Source organism: Bubalus bubalis, chromosome 23 (assembly GCF_019923935.1).
Source record: "Bubalus bubalis isolate 160015118507 breed Murrah chromosome 23, NDDB_SH_1, whole genome shotgun sequence".
NCBI lineage: Eukaryota > Metazoa > Chordata > Mammalia > Artiodactyla > Bovidae > Bubalus > Bubalus bubalis.
Window position 1 is genome coordinate 47,244,160 of NC_059179.1, and position 13,141 is coordinate 47,257,300.

Genomic DNA, 13,141 nt, shown 5'->3' on the forward strand with positions numbered 1-13,141 from the left:
AGCTCAGAGTTACAGCTGGGCGGGAAGCAAAGAAGGAGCAGAAATGTCCCATCCATTAGTTGGGAGCATCTTAGTCGCTAACCTGATCTATTCTGTGTGTGTGGCCATACACATTTTGTAGGAAACATTTGACTTAGATATTCATACCATTGGTCATAGCCATAAGGAGCAGCCCACACTTTCACAAACCAGTAGCCAAGGATTAAAGGATGCAACAGATGGAAAATGACAGACCCTTTCTTCCAACCTGGCCATTTACAGAGGAAGCTCAGATGGAGACTCTGCCCACCAAAGGTCACTCAAGATGGGAGAGGCATGACCCAGACGGGAGCTCTGTTTCTCTGGCTCCCGGACACTCCCGCTGTTACCACTACACTGGACGGGCTTAGCTTCACGATCGGTGTGACGTTATACTCATTCCCAGTGTCTCACTCATTTAAAAAAAAAAAAAAATCAAAGGACTATTCATGGTACTTAAATAGGTCTCTCTCGTCAATAAAATGTCTTCACCTGTTCAAAAGTCATGTGTATCTATTATGTTAAAAATATTCAAGAGAATGATCATGAAAATTGACATTAAAATTAATACAAACATTAAAAATATGTTTAAAAAACCTTGAGAAGTGTAGGTTACTGCTGCTGCTAAGTCAATTCAGTCGTGTCTGACTCTGTGCGACCCCATAGATGGCAGCCCACCAGGCTCCCCTGTCCCTGGGATTCTCCAGGCAAGAACACTGGAGTGGGTTGCCATTTCCTTCTCCAATGCATGAAAGTGAAAAGGGAAAGTGAAGTCACTCAGTCGTGTCCGTATTCCTTACTTTTTCAATCTGAAAACATCTTTAGTGACGACTGTGCATTCTGAATCTTATTATTTTCTCTTGTTTATTTCGCTACCTTTGTAACAAGGAAGCAATGGAACCAAAGCCATTTTGCAACATAAACATGGGATTTTTCTCTATGAAATGGGGCTACTTGAGGAAATAGACTCTAAAACTTTTCACTAGATGGCAGTACAGTCACGTAATTACAGAGGGAAGCGGACAGAGGAATAAAAGTCATTACGTGATTCTAAAGAGAATAAAATCATTGTCCCACCAAGCATATTGGAGTTTGCTGTTTGTTTGCTACAATGAAGGAAGGGAATATTCATTATTTAAAAAAAAAAAAAACTAGTGAAGAGAGAAAAAGCACTATTATTTAATGCCCTAGTAACATTCACTGCCATGTATTTTTGCCAGGACATGTGCACAGTGCTTTATATGCGTGATGTCATTCTGCCCCAGTGGGGATGGAAGGACCTGGGAGATGGTTAGTATTACTCTCTTACTGATGAAGAGAATAAAGGCCCAGGTTAACTCATCCAGAATCAAATAGCTAATAATTGACGGGACCAGGATTCAAACCTGAATCCATAGGACAGTTCCTTGCCATCAAAATCAACCACTGTTAGCATGGTCCCACTCAGTCTGACAGTATCTGCCTCTCTGCAGAGATACAAGGTAATAAATATTACTATGAAAATTAGAACATCCTTGCTACTAAGTCGCTTCAGTTGTGTCTGACTCTGTGTGACCCCAGAGACGGCAGCCCACCAGGCTGCCCCGTCCCTGGGATTCTCCAGGCAAGAACACTGGAGTGGGTTGCCATTTCCTTCTCCAATGCATGAAAGTGAAAAGTGAAAGTGAAGTTGCTCAGCCGTGTCCGACTCTTTGAGACCCCATGGAGTGCAGCCCACCAGGCTCCTCCATCCATGGGATTTTCCAGGCAAGAGTACTGGAGTGGGGTGCCTTACATGATCCCAAAGGTTGCCATTACTTTCTTTTTCTTTTGACTTTTTAATTTGATATTGAGGTATAGCCAATTATAGGGTTGCAAAGAGCTGGACATAACTTAATGACTAAACAACAACATAGTCAATTACCAATGTTGTGATAGTTTCAGATGAACAGCTTGACTCAGCCATACATATACATGCATCCATTCTACCCCAAAACCCCTTCCCATCCAGGCTGCCGCATAACATCAAGTAGAGTTCCATGTGCTAAACAATAAGTCCTTGTTGGTTACCAGTTTTAAATATAGCATTGTGTACATGACCATCCCAAACTCCCTAACTATCTCTTCCCCACCAGCAACTGTAAATTTGTTTTCTAAGCCTGTGAATCTCTTCCTGTTTTGTAAATAAGTTCATTTGTATCATTTGTTTTTAGATTCCACATATAAAGGACGTCATGCAATATTTCCCCTTCTTTGCCTGGCTTGCGTCTCTCACTGTGACACTCCCTGGGTCCATCCATGTTGCTGCAAGTGGCCTTAGTTCATTCTTTTTCATGACTGCGTAATATTCCGTTGTAAATATGTACCACGTCCCCTTTGTCCATTCCTCTGACAATGGACGCTCAGGTTGCTCCTATATCTTGGCTAAACAGTGCTTCAATGAAAACCTGCCTGTATCCTTTCAGACCATGGTTTTCTCCAGATACATGGCCAGGAGTGGGAACCTCCATAGCCTCCATACTGTTCTCCATAGTGGCTGCTCCAGTCTACGTTGCCACTAACGGTGTATTCCCATAGCTTTTAACATTCAAGAAACCCCCATATGAATTCTACCACATCTATTTACTAAATGCATACAGGAAAGAAAATAATCATTGTGTAGTTTAATGACCAAGGTGCTTCCCAACTTCTTAGCAAATTCCAGGCTTTAAACATACATGGAATAAAATGTAATGAACTCAACAATCTGCCAAAACAGCAACAGACCTCACAGAGGAAAGAAAATGTTCAAGGGGCTTTATAAAATATTCCTTTCACTATACTTCCTTAGTGGGATTCATTTTAAGGATAAAAAGAGCTCAAAGAAATCATTCAATAGTTTCTCTATTAATAATGATACAGATATGGTTATTGGAAACCACAGAGGTAAGCTGTGAGATCAAGCAAGAATTAATTGTGCTAAAGTTACTAGGAATCAGATCTCCAGATTGAGAGAAAGAAGATACAGGTATAGATTAAAAGTTTTTAAAAAAGAAAAAAATCTTGTAAGGGTTAAACTTTCATAATAAGTATATCAACCATGATTTTTTAAAATGCATTCCCTATATTTGTCCATTGAAAACTCTATAAGCAATGCTATCCCTTCTCCACCAAAATATCCTTTGCCATGTATTTTAGTTTCTTAGTACTACTCCTTCTTAAAAGGAACCAAGGCCCCCTGGAGAAATAGCTGATTACAGATCTAGGTCAGGAAAGTACAAAATAATCCCAGACCTGCTTGTATCAAACAGCAAAAAAAGTTCAAAGCCTGATGGGGCCATGTCAAAAGGATACATAGGCTGGCTCCAAGGGGCTTTCAATGCCCCACTTTTGGACAATATAAATATCACAAAAATAATGATGATTTATTAAAATATTAAATATGTAAACGTTTATGAGTCCATAATGATACTCACAGGGAAAGCCAATGAAGCAAAATGAAAACACTGTTTCCCATTAAGATGAGTGTTGTAGCAACACCTTAATCTTAGATCAAGAAACGGAAAAAACCATGCAGTTTTCTGGTCCCTTTAATATACAGTTCAGGGAAACTAGATGAATTCAGTTGATGACAGAAAGCTCTGTTTTACAGAAAAATGAGACAATGAATGTAAAAGAATGACAGAATGAGAAAATTTATATTTTGCAACAGAGTTGATTTAGCTAGCAACCATTAACGGAGAAGAAAATCAGTAGCAATTCTCACCTGGGAAGGACAACTTTACACAAGGAGTTGGGTGTTTTTGTTTTTGTTTTTTGTTTTTTGTTTGGTGTTGGGGGAGGCGCGTTGCGTGGCTTGTAGGATCTTAGTTCTCCCACCAGGGATTGAACTCAGGCTACAGCAGTGAACGCACGTGAGTGCTAACCACTGGACCACCAGGGAACGTTTATCATCTCCAAGCATCACCCCTGGGTTAGTTCCCAACTGCCTTTCCAGAGTCACTCCTTTAGCCCAGTGATCAAACTCAGAGTTGGCTCAATGGTAAAGAATCCACCTGCCAATGCAGGAGACTCAGGAGACACAGATTCGATCCCTGGGTCCAGAAGATCCCCTGGAGTAGGAAATGGTAGCGCTCTCCAGTATTCTTGCCTGGAAAATTCCAGAGACAGAGGATCCTGGTGAGCCACAGTGCATGAGGCTGCAAAGAATCGGACACGACTGAGCAATTGAACATGCAAAAAAGCTCAGAGTCAGTGAGAGAGGACCAATCTGGCATCGTGTGCTTCCTGATGAGATGTGGAAAATCCATGTAACCTGAATCTGCACCAATTTTGAGACCTAACTTCTATATAAAGGAAATGGAAGGAATATGGTAATAAGTTAAACATCAGCAGAAGAAAACAGACACATCCAGATGGTAGGACTGATCTTTTCAAAGAGTCAACGCCTGAAGGCATTTAAAAAGAAACAATTTGAGAGCAGTGAGGTAGGGGCTGTTCTTATCGTTGTTTAGTTGCTCAGTCGTGTCCGATTCTTTGTGATCCCATGGACTGCAGCACAACAGGCTTCCCTGTCCTCCACTATCTCCTGGAGTTTGCTCAAACTCATGTCCATTGTGGCAATGATGCCATCTAACCATCCCATCCTCTGTTGTCCCCTTCTCCTCATTCCCTCAGTCTTTCCCAGAATCAGGGGCTCTTCACATCAAGTGGCCAAAGTATTGGAGCTTCAGCTTAAGCATCAGTCCTTCTAATGAATACTCAGGATTAATTTCCTTTAGGACTGACTGGTTTGATCTCTTTGCAGTCCAAGGGACTCTCAAGAGTCTTCTTCAGCACCACAGTTCAAAAGCATCAATTCTTCAGTGCTCAGTCTTCTTTGTGGTCCAAATCTCGCATCTGTACATGACTACTGGAAAAACCATAGCTTTGACTCAACAGACCTTTGTTGACAAAGTAATGTCTCTGCTTTTTAACACACTGCCTAGCTTGGTCATAACTTTCCTTCCAAGAAGCAAGTGTCGTTTAATTTCATGGCTGCAGTCATCACCCAAGGGGCTGTTCTAGAACAAAAGAAACTGAAGGGAACTGACAAGTACAAGTCAGCTCTTGTGAGCACATTGGATTCTGATTTGAAAAGAAAAAAGCTAAAAATTTATTCAGGGAAAATTGGAGAAAACATATTATAATAAAATCTTTCCTCAGTTTCATGTTAAGAATGTGGATAACACTTTTAGGTATGAAAGTGTATTTAACATGTAGGGAGACAAACCATAAGCTCAGGATATGATCTCCAAACCAGTGAATGATCAAATGACACAGAGAAAATACCAGTAGATCCTACACTGTAAGCACTTATTGCTTATGTGTAAGTGTTTGGCACACATGGTTCATTTAGTCTTTCTAATAACCTATTAACTGGGAAGTATTAGGCCCACTCTGCAGAGAGACAAACTTAAGAATTGGAAAAGTCAAGCAGCCTACACCTTCAGGTGTTTGGGACCAGAGCCAGGATTTGAATCCAGGTCTATCTGCAGCTAAAGCTCTCACCTTGTTCATTTGTCAGCTGTAAAAAGGGTGGAAGTCTGCACAGTCTGAATGTTGCTTCAGTTTTTCTCTAAGTGATAAGAGTTTGAGGTAAATTCTGGTTATGAACTACCATGGGGTGGTAAGGAAGTAGGATATGTATATTCATTGAGAAACCTAATACCTTAAAGCACTTCACAGGCGCTAGAAAAAATGGAACTCAGAGGTGGAATCATCGACTTAAGTTCCCATTGATGGAGGCAAGGCTCAAGCCAAAATCCGGTTGACCTGGGTCTAGGCTCTTGGCCACAGTTACCCCTGATCCGACCCCTTCTAGAGGGAGGAACTGTAAACCCATAGCTAATTTCAGAACTTGGGACATTATTTTGTAGACAGAATTGCAGAAGTCAAGGATGGCTTTTGTTGATGTTGTAAATGATCTATTCAATGACAGAAAAACCCTCGAGTTCTCTCCAATCTTGAATGTTTAAAAAAAGTTACGTAGACCTCACTAATCAGCCTTGGACATCAGTGGATGTGTGGAGTTCTACACAGGAGATGGTGAGAAGTCAGGGCAGAGCAGGGCTTTTCTTGGGGGAGTCACAACCCCCATGAGAAGTGAGAACCTCCTTCTGACCACAAAGGTAGGGTACTAAACTGGGATGACATGCCCCTTTTGATTTTGGAGTTGTTATCTTTAAGGGCTTTTTAAAATATTTTATTTTATTTTTTGCTCTGTGACAAATTACCACAAACTTAACAGCTCAAAACAACCCCCATTCACTATCTCACATTCTTTAGGTCAAACATCAAGCAAAGCATGGCAGCTTCTCCGCTCAGGCTAAAATAAAGTGTTGGTTATTGCATCTGGGTCTAAGTCCTCTTCCAAGGTCATTCCTGCTATTGACAGAATTCAGTTCCTTGTGATTGCAGAACCGAAGTTCCTACTTCCTCAGTGGCTGTGGGGACTAGAGGAGCTCTCATCTGCTGGAGGCCGCTCTCATGTAGAAGATAATAAATTAGCATGAGACACGAGGTATTGGAGAGGAAGACATCCAAGTGGATGATAAAAATGACAGAATCATTAGTTAATGCAGACATTTTCAATCAGGAGTGACTTGGCCCCACAAGCAACAGTTGGCAATGTTTTAAGACATCTTCCGTTGTCTCAGCAGAGCAGTGTTGCCAACGTCTAGTGGGTTGAGGTCAGAGATGCTTCTAAACATCCTAAAGTGCACAGGACGGCACAGAATTATCCAGCCCAATATGCCAATAGTGATGAGGCTGAGAAACCATAAGCTAAGGGCCAGTAATCCAAGCAAAAAGACGGAGGAAAGGGCCTGGAATACAGCTGAGTCCGAGAAGGAGCTGCAGAAGCGGAGGTAAACCAGAGGACAGCGTTCAGAAGCTGGTGGGAAGAGGGTGTTGATTCTGGAAAGTGTCAGGAGCTGCTGAGAGCTGAGCAACATGAGGAAGAGCTATCGTTGGACTCGGGGAGACAGAGGCCACTGGAGACTGTGTCTGAGCAGTTTCAGCAGAGTCCTGGGGGTGGATGCCTATCTGGGCCCCACTAGAGTGTTCTCCAGACAGAAGGGACATCAACAGCCAACAGAGACAAACCTTTGGGAGGCTGGGCTGCTAAAGAGAAGCAAGGAGAGATGGACATGATGAAGCAGGGACACCTCTCCCATGGGGACCAGAGGAAGGAAAACAGGTGTGCCTGAAAATCTGACAGAGGAAGGATGGGGAGCTACCCGCAAAGTAAGCAGTGGGGCCACGTTTGAGAATAAAGGAAAAGGGTATGGGTTAAAGATGCGAGGAAGAGGACCAGTCCTATTTAGGACTCCTAGGCAGGGCAGCCACCAGAAAACTTGTCATGTATACAGAGACAGTGTGTGTTTAACACTGTGAGGACATTCTGAAGATCTCTTAACTGGCAGACCGATGGTTCTGGCTGCTGTTTCTTGACAGAAACAAGAAAAATCAGGGGCATGCTTCCCAAAGGAGGTACTACTGTCCTCCTCCCGGGGTAAACCATCCCTGCAGTGATGGGGGTGGTGCTCTGAAAGGCCTTAGGGTCTTCCCATCTCCTAAGCCTTTGCAATTAGAAATCTTCCAGAAGGGGGCGCAGGGAGGGATGAGGCGCTGACTTCAATGATCTGGTTGGGTCTGTTGCTTTCCTGTCCCTGGCCAAACGACCAGGATTTCTGGTCTCTACTCTCTCCAAAGGCAGAAATAGGTGTAGTTCGAGTAGTTCACCCACCAACCACTTCCCAACGGGCTGTTACTTCTTAGAGGAGAATCCCGTGTGCCAATGGAGGGACCCTCCCTTCCACTACTTGTAAAACAGTTCCACAAACTGGTTGTTTTACATTAAATTCTAAATTACAACCTGAGCGGCCTAAGACCACAGGAGAGAGACAGGGAACTCCAGCGTGGCCCCAGAGCTCCCGTCTTTTCACTCTAACCTCTAACCCCACCCGCGGGCCGCCTCCTCCTCCCTCCTCATCTCCAAAAGTGCGGAGATATTGGGGAAGTCCCAGGGGAGACTGATTTCTCCAACATGGGTATTACCACCGCGGGCGCTGAATTTCGGGGCCCCTCTAATTATCTCTGAACGTTGATCATCGCTCCTCCGAGCGAGGGCACGTGGGGTACAGGGGCTCCTGGTCTTCCCCGTATCAGCCTCCGCGCGGGGAAGCGAAGCCGGGACCCAGGGCCCGCGGGAGGGCGTCGGGCGCCCCACCCGGACGTCCCTGTTTTCCCTGCGTCCTGGGAAACCCAGCGGAGGGTTTTGCCACCCACGGCACCCTGTGCCCAAGGCCACCGCGCAGCCTAGCCGGGCTGCATCTTGGGCTCCCTAGATGAGCTAGGTGTCCTGAGCTTCCAGCGTCTCCAGCCTTTACGGGGCGGGGGGGGGGGGGGGGGGGAGGGAGTTGATCCACCTCGAAGCAGATCGCGGGGGGACATCCGACGACTCCAGCGCCACGGTCCGCTTCCAGCCAGGCTTGCCCTCCCGCCCTCGCGTCCTCCACCGCCGCGCCGCCTCGACCCCTCGACTCTGCCTCACACAGCGGGCCTTAGCTCCTTGCCGGGTGTCCCCCAAGACGCCGGGAGGGAGTCTCTGGCGGGCGAGCAAGGGGGCACCGCGTTGGAAGGGAATCCCACGCTGCACCCTTGGGGCCTGAAGGAGGACACGCGGTGGCTGCTGGAGGGTGCGGACAGCCAGGGCCGCGGGGCCCTAAAGGCCTGACTGGGTGGTATCGCCGGGGGCCCGGGGTGCCGGTGTCAGGCGGCGCAGGAGACACGGGGTCTGGGAATTACCGGAGCGACTCGGCCCGAGCGCATCTGGACCTGGGCGGGGCGGAAAGCTGACCCCGGGGCGGGGATGCAGACAGCACTCCTCCAAAGCTGTCGCGGGCGGGGGCTCGACGCGCCGACACTCACCTGGGGTTCTGGCCCCCGACGGCATTTAAAGGGCGGAGGGCAAGGACGGGCCGCCACACCGGGAGCTGCTGCGGGCGGCCGCACTGGATGGTGCGCCCGTGAGCTTGGGCGCCGAGCCACCCGCCCCGGCCCGGGAGCGGCAGGACATGGCCGAGTACGGCGACGGCTCGGGGCCCTCTGCGGCCCCGCACAGCCAGGTCCGGGCGGCCGCGCGCCCCTCCGGATACGCGCGCGGAGATCTGGGAGCAGCGGGCGCCGGCCCTCGCCTGTGGCTGAACGCGCCCGCTCTCAGCTCCGCGCCCTACGCGCCGGGCCCAGTGCCCGCGGCTCCCTACGGGGCCCCCGGCCCGCTCCTCGCGCCCCCCGCCGGCCTGGCAGGCGCCGACCTGGCGTGGCTGAGCCTGCCTGGCCAGCAGGAGCTGCTGAGGCTGGTGCGGCCGCCCTACTCGTACTCGGCGCTCATCGCCATGGCCATCCAGAGCGCGCCGCGGCGCAAGCTGACGCTCAGCCAGATCTACCAGTACGTGGCCGGCAACTTCCCCTTCTACAAGCGCAGCAAGGCGGGCTGGCAGAACTCCATCCGCCACAACCTGTCCCTCAACGACTGCTTCAAGAAGGTACCCCGCGACGAGGACGACCCAGGTAACAGAGGCGCGCCCCCTCGCGAGTCCAGGACTCCAGGCTGCGGGCACTCGAGGGACCCGGCGGCCCTGGACCGTCCAGACTTCCCAGCTAGGGGAGCCGAGGCGGGAGGAGGGTGGGGAGGAGACACGGCCTGGGCCGCCCACGGGCTCCAGGAAGCCAGCAGACCCCCGCAGCCCTGACTTCACATCCAAGGCAACTGAGTCTCTAATTCTCGGCGCGCTCTCCAGAAGGAAGAAGCCCTGGAGAGCTAGCCTGCCGGGGCGACCTTCGGAATTGCCTCTCTTGGGTGCGCATGTCCTCTGCTTAAAGTGGGGAAGACGGCGGCTCCCCTCACGAAGGTTAAGACAAAGGCGATGCCGCTTTGGGAGGCTGCAGAGAGGCCTGGCGAGGTGTGCTCCGCCCCACGGGCGAAGCGATGGCCGGAGGAGAGCGGGTTCCTTTCTTCATTTAATAGGCCGTCTCTCTGGCCTTGCCCTCTGCGAGGCTCTGTATTTCCCGGGCATCGTCCTTCGCTGTGGGCGCCCGATCCGGTACACAGCGTCCCCTCAAGGTTTGGGCTGGGGGTAAGGGTTCATGGAGGGGCCGGTGGGAATCCTTCTGGAGCTGACCTCCATTTCTCACCTTCTCTCCCATCACCTCGGCCAGACCCCGTTTTTTCTGAGCCGGTCCCTTTCTTCTTCCGCAGGTAAAGGCAATTACTGGACCCTGGATCCAAACTGCGAGAAGATGTTTGACAACGGGAACTTCCGAAGGAAGAGGAAGCGGAGGGGGGAGGCGAGCGCAGTCGCACCCTCGGGTCCCCGGAGCCAGGCCGGAGCCAGGGCGCCAGAGCTGGAGCCCCTGGGCGCCGCCTCCCCGGACCTGCGGGCCTCGGCGTCCCCGCCCGCTCCCGAGGCCGCAGCCTGCTTCTCCAGTTTGGCCTCGGCCGTGGGCGCCCTGGCTGGAGGCTTCAACCCCTTTCCCGGGGGCCTGGCGGGAGACTTTTCCTTCGGGAGACCCACGACGATCGCCACTCACAGCCCCCAGGTCCCCCGCCCCGCGCCCGGCTTCGCCGCTGGCCAGCAGACGGCGGCCACCGGCTTCCGCATCAGTCACTTCGTCTACACCCGGGAAGGGACCGAAGTTTGATGGGAGGCCGGGGAGTGTTCCGGAGCGCGGGGTCCACAGGCGCTGAGCTCAAGGCCCCACGAGCGCCCCCGGCAGGGATCAGGGCAGGGCTGGGGTGCAGGGCCCAGGGTCCCCGCTGCCGTGCACCCCTCACCCAGTGACCATCCAGGTGGGGCGAGTGGGCGCTCCCCCTGTCCTTCCAGTTGGCCTGGCCCTAGAACCCATGCTCCCAGAGGGTTCCATCTGAAAGGGGCGACAGGCTGGCGCTCACCCCAGATTTTCCGAGGGGAGCCTGACCCACCCCCAAAGATACTTTGGTGTCTTAGATAGGTGCTACTGGGGACCCCCGGGCCCGTCTGGGTGGGATTTTTTTCCACCTTTCCAGCCTGGCCCACCCGGCGCACAGGCCCTTTCCTTGGTGCTCCACGGAAGCCCGCGGGGTTCAGGAGCACCCCCGGGAGGCCGAGTGGGTCCCCTCACCCTCAGCGGCATGTGCGGTCAGTCAACCATCGAGGTGGTCTGGAACTGAAGGCGAGTAAAAGGGACTTCCTGATGGCTGACGCTGCATTGGTCCTGCGAACCCCAGCTCCTTCCCTGCCACTCAGCGCCCACCTCCCTCACCGGGTCCTAGGGCCAGGTCATCACCTCAGGGGCAGCCAAGGGCAGTGCCTAGAGGCCTGGAGTGGCAGGCTGGGTGTGGATTTGCCCCCTCCCACCTCCCCGCCTGCCTCCCGCCTCCCCAGCCAAGCTCACATGGGGGAAGGGGGAAGCCACTCCTGTTTTCCTCTCCGCACCCACCCCTCACCCCCCAGTTTGGGCCTCAGCTCTCCCACCCCTGAGCCTTCGGTGCAAATATAAGCCTCTCCCCTCATTTGTATTTGCTCAGAAGGTCATCTCTGGAGCCAGCAGCCTTTGGGAGGAGACATGTTTGCCTCGGTAGCTCCCTGAGTTTCTGTCGCCCGGGCCCCGGGGTCATTTGGTTTATCCTGGAGCAGAGGGCTCTTGGCAGGGCACACCCACCCTCTGTGCGCTGGGGGCGCAGGAGAGGTGTCTTCCCAGGGAGGCTGAGCAGGGAGAGGACCCCATGAACTTGGGGGAGGGCAGAGGATTTGGCGAGCCGAGCAGCGCTGCTGCCTCCAGGGAGCTGCAGTTTTCCAAAGACTGACCTCGGGGCCCAGCGCAGCCGCTGCCGCTGGAAAGGATGCCAACGGGTTGTCGGTTTCTTAAGGCTGAGCCAGTTGTGATCCTGATGTGTGTGTGTGTATGTGTGTGTGTGTGTGTGTGTGTGTGTGTGAGGGAGGCAGCGGGGTGGGGGGGTGGGTGGGGGAGAGAGGAAAGATCGAGAGAGGAAGGGAAGGAGCTTGGATATGAATAGAACAAGCCAAGTGTTGGAGTGAGTTTGGAGCCCCCGGTGGTGTTCCTTTGAGCCTCTCTGGAAGCATAGAGTGGCTGCTTCTCATCTCATCTCTGCCCAGGCTCCCGAAGGAGAGCTGCATCGGAGCTCTGTTGCGTGATACTTTGTTGCCAAACTGACAGTCAACCCTAAGTGCTCCCCCCAAGGTAATACAATTTAAGAAAACCAGCAAGGAAAAGGAAAATCCTTGCATTACTAAAGGAAAGAATTGTCTTCTCTCAGGCCTATTTAATTAACAAAAATGCTAAAAATAAACACCAACAGACTGTAACTTGAATGTACCTGCTGTTCTGTACATTTGAGGGATTCTCCACTGTTTTCAGCATTTTCAGTCTAGATTCTGCATTTGCAGGAAACTTGGAGTAAAGGAATTTTTAAAAAGAATCTTGACAACACTGAGAAAGTACAATGCACACTTTTACAATTAATGGAGCCTTCAGAAAATTGGCTGATAAATGTATATATAAACATTACACATCAAAGCTGCATGGCTGTTCGAAACTGGTATGAAGCTGCCATTTTTGTTCTTCCAACAGTGATTTTTCTGTTAAAGTGGAGGGAAAAGGGCTTCACAAAGATCTTTCAACTTTTAGTTTGTTTGACTAAAAATCAATTTTTGATGTTGAAAAATGGTTCTTCCATTCCTGCTTTATACCATTAATTGGTAATGTTATAACCAAAGAGATGACTCTTCTGAGAAATGCATAGTTTACTTCTAACAATGCAAGGTATTTGGGAATCAGAAACCGTCTCATTTCCATGACAGTTTATTTGTCTCGATGTATTTTCACAATGAAGGGGGTCTGCGTGGGGGTGAGGGGCTGCCAAAATGCAGTTCCTGGGCCCTGGGGCAGTCAACTTTGGAATGATCCCAAATGATCCCACTTTACATGATCCCAAAGATAGATTTTCTCAGAGGAAAGAAACAGCTGAAATCAAAATAAGTAAGAAAAGCAAAGCAGCTTGTCATCGGTTTATAACTAAATATCTTCTTTGGGCCAGGTCTCATGAATTTGACCTTAGTTC

At 50.2% G+C, this 13,141-nt stretch overlaps 1 protein-coding gene across 1 annotated transcript; it reads left to right on the forward strand.

Moving 5' to 3' along the window:
* The first annotated feature begins 8,974 nt into the window (after nt 1-8,974).
* Nucleotides 8,975-11,985, forward strand: FOXI2 (forkhead box I2). The gene is made up of 2 exons (XM_025274125.3): nt 8,975-9,591; nt 10,280-11,985. Exons 1-2 carry the CDS (start codon nt 9,096-9,098, stop codon nt 10,720-10,722), a joined length of 939 nt encoding a protein of 312 aa, XP_025129910.2. The 5' UTR covers nt 8,975-9,095; the 3' UTR covers nt 10,723-11,985.
* The last annotated feature ends 1,156 nt before the right edge of the window (nt 11,986-13,141 follow it).